The sequence below is a fragment of the Clinocottus analis genome, unplaced genomic scaffold (assembly GCF_023055335.1).
Source record: "Clinocottus analis isolate CAN_PGR_092001 unplaced genomic scaffold, fCliAna1.0.p SCAF_11, whole genome shotgun sequence".
In the NCBI taxonomy this organism is placed as follows: domain Eukaryota; kingdom Metazoa; phylum Chordata; class Actinopteri; order Perciformes; family Cottidae; genus Clinocottus; species Clinocottus analis.
In genome coordinates, this window is record NW_027175832.1 from 14,599,269 (window position 1) to 14,607,239 (window position 7,971).

At 49.3% G+C, this 7,971-nt stretch overlaps 2 protein-coding genes across 2 annotated transcripts; one reads left to right on the top strand and one right to left on the bottom strand.

Annotated features, from left to right (window-relative positions):
• The first annotated feature begins 657 nt into the window (after positions 1 to 657).
• On the top strand, positions 658 to 4,600 carry LOC137782011 (insulin-like growth factor-binding protein 3). The gene is made up of 4 exons (XM_068571076.1): positions 658 to 1,036; positions 1,657 to 1,907; positions 2,640 to 2,759; positions 4,410 to 4,600. Exons 1-4 carry the CDS (start codon positions 661 to 663, stop codon positions 4,533 to 4,535), a joined length of 873 nt encoding a protein of 290 aa, XP_068427177.1. The 5' UTR covers positions 658 to 660; the 3' UTR covers positions 4,536 to 4,600.
• Positions 4,601 to 6,446: 1,846 nt separating this feature from the next.
• On the bottom strand, positions 6,447 to 7,652 carry LOC137781881 (insulin-like growth factor-binding protein 1). The gene is made up of 4 exons (XM_068570885.1): positions 7,304 to 7,652; positions 7,019 to 7,155; positions 6,721 to 6,849; positions 6,447 to 6,572 (listed from the first exon to the last, which is right to left on the bottom strand). Exons 1-4 carry the CDS (start codon positions 7,650 to 7,652, stop codon positions 6,447 to 6,449), a joined length of 741 nt encoding a protein of 246 aa, XP_068426986.1.
• Positions 7,653 to 7,971: the final 319 nt, after the last annotated feature.

Here is a 7,971-nt window from a genome sequence, read left to right on the forward strand (position 1 = left end):
TGAGGAACCTGTAAGTGCTTGAGACACACACACACACACACACACACACACACACACACACACACACACACACACACACACACACACACACACACACACACACACACACACTACTGGCGCCCCCTATGATCGACTCTGTGCATGGCAGATTGTCTGGACTCAAGTGTGTGTGTGTGTGTGTGTGTGTGCGCCCTTCAAACTGAGAGTTGACACACATTAAAACACCCCGCAGTGTATTAACGTCATTACTTCCTTCAGTCTAATCACCTGTCAAATGCATTTGATTTGGAAATGTATTCAGGCTATTAAGAGCTCAACTAAATCCCGCAACTCAGGCAAAGGTTGCTAAACTGTTTTAGTTAAAAAAAAAATAAAAAAATGTTGTAATTCTTATTTTATTCCAACCACTGGTCACAGAGCGGATGGCAGCCCGCCGCTCTGCACTTGCTCGGACGGTCTCGCAGGAATAACGGAGCCGAGGCGATGCTCCGGCAGACCGCAGGCTGCTCCTCGGGGGTGTGACTACAGTCGCCGGGGTCTATATATTGAGATGTTTTGTCCGGTGGCTTCACGTGAATTAGAGAGCAGCTGCCCAGTGAAAAGTCACCGCAGTCGGACGGCGCGACTTCCTCACCTTCCTCGCCCACCCCGGACGCCACAATGGACTCCCGCTTCGCTTCCCTGTGCGTGACTCTCCTCCTGGCGTCGTTCACGCGCAGGTCAGGTGCGGTCGGACCTGTCGTGAGGTGCGAGCCGTGCGACGTCGGTGCGCGGCTCCTGTGCAAGCCCCTGCCCCGGGACTGCGCCGAGAGGGTCCGCGAGCCGGGCTGCGGCTGCTGCCTGACCTGCGCGCTGAGCTTCGGCCAGCCGTGCGGCGTGTACTCCGGGAGATGCGGCTCCGCGCTCACGTGTCAGCATCAGCCCGGCGAGACCAAACCTCTGCAGGCGCTGCTGGAGGGACGCGGGATCTGCGCCAACGCCACTCACCGACGCCGGGTCTTCGCCGGAGCGACTCCTCCGGTCAATGAACTGCCAGGTGATTGTTGTGCGTTACCCCCCCCCCTCCTCTCCTCCTCCTCCTCCTCCTCCTCTCTCTTTCCCATCAGGTCTTAAACTATTTGCATGTGCATGTTACCGTGCAGACTTTTTTTTTTTTTTATGCGTTTACCGAGCTTTTGACGCCAAAGCACAATGTGATGAGGAGAGAGTCCCATCGCAGGTTTGAGCAGCATGCACTAGTTGAGGAGGACAATGTAATAATGCAAGAGGGAAAGAGCTTTGAGCCTTGAGTAAGAAGGTGATGGTGCCAGAGAGGAGTGGTGCAACTCAATATCAGGAAGTTGTTTCCTTGTTCTTTCTTTTTTTTACGTCGGTGTGAAGCCCTGAGGCTCCCTGAATCAGCTTCAATGTTGACTCTCAGGTGATAATGTAACTATTTATCTTGGGTTCTTAAGGGGAGAGGGACCAGGCCTACAAGCTAGCTGAGGTTGTAACACATTTGGAATCCAGCGGTGGTGGTGGTGGTGGTCATCTTGCATATTTATATTTCCTGCCGATTTGAAAGATGTAACAGAACCCTTCTGACCCTGGGCGTGACACGTGTCTCAATCGGCGTTCAAATTTGTGCTTTAACACGGGGCTGTCCTCACACTACAGCAGAGAACATCGAGACTCCGGACGAGGAGCGCAATTCCACCGGGTCCGGCCTCCAGACCCCGTCCAGCACCCACAGACCCACCGGACCCCTGAGACCTCCGCTTCACCCCTTCTTCCCCTCGGCCAAGTCGGAGGTGCTCCGACGGGAGCAGCAGAAGAGAACGCAGAGCTTTAAAATGGAGGCGCTCCTGGGACCACTCATCACAGACCAACAAAACTTCTCTCTGGAGACCAAACAGGAGCCTGAGTATGTAAGTACCACAACCAACTTCTTTTTATTTTTTCTCTCTCCCTCTCTCTCTCTCTCTCGCATACTGGAGGAATGTTTTTCTCCTCTTCCTCTGTGTTTTGGTGTTTTTCTCCCATTGCGGGTGATGGAATGTTTTGGGTGGCGGTGTCGATGGTTGGCAGTAGGACGGCATGGCAGCGAGCGGGTACGGCGGCCCTGCGGTTGACCTGGGTCAGGCGGTTGTTTGGCCACAAGGCGTCCGCGTGCCGGGCGTACTGGGAGCCAGCGAATGATGGATTGGCCCGTGTGAGTGCCTGTTGGGAAGCCCCGCTGCTATTTTGATCTTCTCTCTGGCCAGAGAAGTGAACACACACTAATGGGCTTTGACTGGCTGCTTTGATTAGGAACCGGAGTACTTGGACTCGAGGACAAGCCTTTTGGCTCAATCTTTGAGCCCGTCGAAAATGCACTTTCTTCCCCCATCCTTGTGTAAAGTGTTAAGCCGCTTTGGCGAACTGTTAAGCCGGCCGCAATTCGGTCGGATCAATTGATTTCTTGTGCGTCACGTCATGTTGCAGCAGCCATTGTTTAGGTATTACGGCAGAGCGGTGTGTGTTGTAGCCTGAGTCAGCTTTGTTAACGAAGAATGCGTGCACCAACCACACTGCAAAATGAAATGTTAGCTTGTGCGAATGGCGTTGGAGCGAGGAGATGTTGAAGTGCAGCCTCTGCTTATGTGTCCCCTCGTCTGCAGGGTCCTTGCCGGAGAGAGATTGAGAGCATCCTCAGCAGCCTCAAGATTACAGACATTCTCAACCCCAAAGGTTTCCGCATACCAAACTGTGACAAGAAGGGCTTCTATAAGAGAAAACAGGTGAGAAATAAAAAATAAAAGACGATCATATATTCAGACGTTGACTGTCAGTAATCAATACAGATTTGATTTCCCGAGCGGTGACACATCATTTTAAACATCTACCTGATAAACACTGTTTACAACATTCGGGAGGACGTGAAAGGAAACCCACATTTCCTTTTTTTTACATTTTTTCATGCTGCATTAATAAAGATTCAATGCTGTACTTTAGTGACTCAAACTTTCGGGCTCCTGCAGCCCAATTACAGACGCGTAGCTGTCTTCCTGCATTCATCGGTAGTCATTAGAGCCTCATCATTGCCCCACCACACCAGTGAGGTAGACCCGAGCCACTGGCTCCGGAGAAGGGAGTCACAGGGGCCAAACCCCAGTGGGGTTGACGGCTGGGACGATGGCCGTTTAACAGGAACCCTCCCAAGGAGACAGACGTCAAGGTGGCCGCCGGCACCCGACGCGCTCCTCCCATAATTGCTGGACTTTTGAAAAAAGCGTGCACCGAAATAGAGCCGCAGCCATTCCCCGCCGTGCTCACGTGGTTCACCCACGATGGGCTCGTAATAAACAAGTGGTTCTGACGGATTCATATGGAGGCACTTAGGGCTCCCGCGCCCCTGCGATCGCCGCAGAGGCAGCCCTTCCCGTAGCATCGTAGTCCCTCCTGCTTAATGGAAGTGTTGGCCTCGGCCTGCAATCATCTCATAACCTAGCCTCACAACGCCAGGCTCATCGTCTTTGTTTATTTTGTGAAACGTCTGCGCGGCAGACGTATCACGTCGGTCAGTTTAATTTGGACGTTTGCATGATTCGGAAGCAAAAAAAACGTCCCCGGCTGCGGCGCTTAATACCAGTAAATGTCAGGACAGATGTTACGCTGGGAGCAGATGCACTTTAAAAAAAAAAAAAAGAATCTGCCCATTTCTGTGTTTGTTTTACCATGCAGTTTGTGGTACCCCCCCGTGTACTTCCTATGCAGCAGTGATCTGCGTCCTCTCAGTCCAACCCCGCTGACATGTTGAACTAAATGCAGAGGCCTTCCCTCCCGCTCAGCGACAGACTCCTCTGTGGAGCGGCAACGGCGCTGCCTGAGCCCTTGAAATGAATAGCTGCGTGTTTTACTAGAGTGGAGGTTGACCTTTAGTGAAATTGGCAGTAAAATAACAGCCCTTGGGTAGCTCCACAGACTCTGTAAGTCATTTGTAGTACCCATAATTTGGAGCTGTGGGGTATAATCAGCAACAGATGATTCGCACTGGCCACCGGCTTCTGAAAATAGATCTTGGTTCCCAGTTGTTCACAAACGGGACTAAGCAAATATTTTACCAGGTTTCTGTTTACCTTAAAGGTTTCTCTATATGTGTGCGTAACAGGAGGTAGACCATAAAAGCAGCTCAAAATACCACAGAGCGTCGGATGACCAAGGCTGCGTCGACTCAGCACAATCTCACCATTAATGCTTCTTAACTATGGCTGTTCTACTTCATTGAGTAAAGTGGCTTCTCATAATGCTGCATATTCAACTGGATTTACACTTTTAGCTGCACCCCTCCGCCCCCTCCACACACACACACACACACACACACACCTCCACCCCCTCCTCTCCTCATTTCTCCTCCCTCCCTTCACCTTGTCTCTTTCCTTCACTTCCAGTGCCGTCCGTCCAAAGGCAGAAAGCGAGGCTTCTGTTGGTGCGTGGACAAATACGGGCAGCCCTTGCCAGGTTTCGATGAGAAGGAGCGAGGAGACGCCCAGTACTACAACTCCGAGAGCCAATAGGAGCGGGGCAGGACGGAGGGAGGGAGTTTTTTTTTTTTTGTGAGAGCAAAAAGAATTGTAAACAAATGGAGACACTGAGGATATTGGGAGAGAGGTCAAGAAATGGCTCTGCCGATAAATGGATGTTTGCTATTTCCATCTGTTGCTTGTGGGACCTTTTTTTTTTGTGAGGCGGGGCAAGGGGAACAGAGGAAGAGTACCAGGAGGGGGGGAGGAGGAGGAAGAAGAAGAAAATGGATTTTCTGCAATGGATGGACTCTTCAAAAGCTTTTTTTTTTTGTCTCTTGACTCAACCATGGCAACTTTAAGAGGATGTGTTTTATCTCAGAGGCCTCGTTCCGATTATGAGAAGAAGAAAAAAAAACAGACATTTGTCACACATTGACGAGTGCTCTTCATCTACGCACAATTGAGTGGCATTGCACATATGCACATGCTTGTCAATAATTTGTATGCTCGTGATTTCTTATAAAGACGTTATGTGCGTGTTGTCACGACAAACGTAAATCTATGTTTGTATGAACATGTCTTTCGGAGTAAGCATGCAGTGCCTTACTTTTTTATGAACTCCGTTTTGTTTCCGGTGGCTTCCTGCTCCTCAGGACGTGGGACTGGACTGTGCAGCTCAAACACTACAGTGCATATACTTTCAAAAATACATGTTTCATTGCTGGATCTGAAGCCACAAGAAGAGGAACATTTCCTCCAGTCTGTACTGTGGTTGTTACTGTTTTGTTGTCATTTTCGCATAAGCTGAATTTTTGGGATAAAGGCCACAAAGTGTTATCTCTGATTTCTGTGTAGCCGGTGATCATCTCCAACACTTGCCTTGGTTTAAGTGTTTAATACGCTGTTTGCATGTACAATGCAACCCCTAAGAGGTCTATTTTTTACTTAATAAAGGCAGAATAAAATGATCAGGGTATGGCATTTGTTTTTTTGTCCCCATCTTGCCCTTTCTCGCTCTGTGTGTGAAACAGGACTCTTTGTTAGAGGAAAAAAAAAACATTTGAAACACGACCCCATCGCGATTAAATAACATTTTAATGGGACACACACATTTACAGAATTAGAAGGATATACACATTGTTTTAACAAAAAACAATAATTGGATAGCAGCATTTACAAACAACTTGGTCCACCGCACATGAGCTCTCAACAAAACAATCCAAAAAACAGAATTCACACTGAGTGGATCATAATAAATACTTCAAAAGATGCAAATAATAGGTCGAGCGAAAAGAAGGCGTATCTAAGAAGAGCCCCCATGAAATCCTCCGCTAAACCCGTGGACCTGCAGAGACTGGTGAGGTAGACAAATGCAGAACAGCCCATCCCAAACCTCACGCTGGCCGGGATGAGCCCTGATATGTTTGTGCTTGGTCACCGTGCACATACTTGCGGCACTTTAAGTATTTCCCCCAATACCCATTGAGGAAACGCCAATGGAGATACATTCAGACAATGTCAACACGTTGAATGAATGAGCGGCTGTGTCGTGTCGTGCTGTGCACAGCTCCAGTTTTGAATGAATAAAAAAAAAAAAAAAAAAAGATCCTGAAGCCTCTGAAATGGGCTTGGCAGAGCTGTAGACTTGTGGTTTTGAGCAATGGAGTTATTTAGTGAGAAACACAAATGTATACAGTGTTGCCCTATTTACAATCGGGAAGAGAGAGAGAGAAAAAAAAATACGGGCAAACATAAAAAATCTAAAAACGACAAATGGTTAATGTAGTAAGAATAAATAAGGCTTGATACATATATCATGTAAATAATATGAGAGGAAATTTCCTTCTTCCGAAATAGTATTTTGACATTTTGTGTGAATGAGTGCGTTTTTTGTTGTTGCATCAAGTCAGTTCATCGGGTCATCGTGTTCGGATGAAGTGTGTTCATGAGCGAGTCCTTCCTCTAGTGTGTGACTTCCTGATGACACTCTGAGTCACCCAGCAGGTCACTCGATCCCGGAAGCTTCCTCCCATTCCAGGGGGAGACGCACCAGCAGCGCGCCGGCGGTCCGACCAGAGAGGACTCACACTGATGGAGAGGGAGGAAGAGGGGAGAGAGAGAGAGAGAGAGAGAGAGAGAGAGAGAACCACATGAATACATCTGCCCAGTTAGCTTTAGGATAAATCTCTTTGCTTTAACAGTTGGAGCAGGTTTCTTTTCTCTGCTTCCCTCTCACCTGCTTGGCCTGGTAGTAGCCGCGCTTGTCGCAGTTGGGGAGGTAGAACGTGGTGAACTTCTCTCCAAGTTTCTTCTGCGAGCTGGATATCGTGTCCACCGCCGCGTGCAGCTCGACGTGACAGGGACCCTGTGGGCGAGAGAGATGGACAGTGAGATTAAAGACACAATGTATTCACACGCACAAGTAAATAAACAAAGTATTCTCAGTTAGCTCCACGGCTCCTTCAGTGCTCCCTCTAGTGGAAGGAAGGCAAAATTCTCAACTCAGTCATTTGAATGTTTTCTTTTGGGCTCACCTCTTGCATTAGCTTGTTGCGGATGGCGTTGACCTTGGTCCTGATACTCTCTTGGCCCTCAGTAGGTTCTTGTGGGTCAAAGGGAAGGTTGAGACCCAGCAGGTAGTGCAGTGAGCCGTGGTCAGGAACAGCTTCCTCTGTAAACATTTTAGAAAGTATTATTATATAGTATCAATATTGAATTGAATTTGAACTATTTCTTATGTCGCTTTAAGGTCATTTTGTGCCATTTCTGGAGCTTACAAAAAGCAGCACACAGGGAACACGTGAAACTCTTGAGACTACCTTGGCCCAGGTCCTCGGTGCAGACCCCCTGTCCTCTGGTCAGAGCGTGCAGCGGCCTGGCCTCGCCGGGCCTGGGGGTGCAGCGAAGGCCCTGGCCGCAGTGGGCTGTGTGAACCCCGCAGGACGCTCCCCTCTCCAGAGCGCAAGCCATGCAGCAGCCGCACCCGGGCTCCCTCAGAACTTGCGCGCAGCCCGCCGGGACGGCGGGACAGCCGTCGAGTGTCTCCTGCGTGCAGGCGGCGCAGCGGATGGGCTCCGGCCCCACCACCGGGGACGACTTCACCGAGGACAAGACGGCCAGAGCGGCCGCTGCTGCAACGAGTGTCAGCTTCTCATGTAATCCAGGCATCTTCAGACAAAAGGGCTTCTCTTCTCAGACGTGGCGCTGCAAATCTGTCCAGTAGGCCTTTACTTTTCCTTCTAAAGTGATTTCTGCGAACCAGCGGTATTTATACGGACATCTGGCCTCCAGAGGAGTTAATGATTGACAGGCTTGCGGCAGATGTAAAACATCTTTTACAAAGCGGCTTTAATCGGTGGATGACCCGATGCATGACGTGCGTAAAACTAGGTTCACCAGGTCTGCAGTCAATATTGACTTTGGAACACAAAGTGATTGTACATCAAAACAACCCTGTTTTCGTATTCAGATCTTCGTGTTTTTTTCC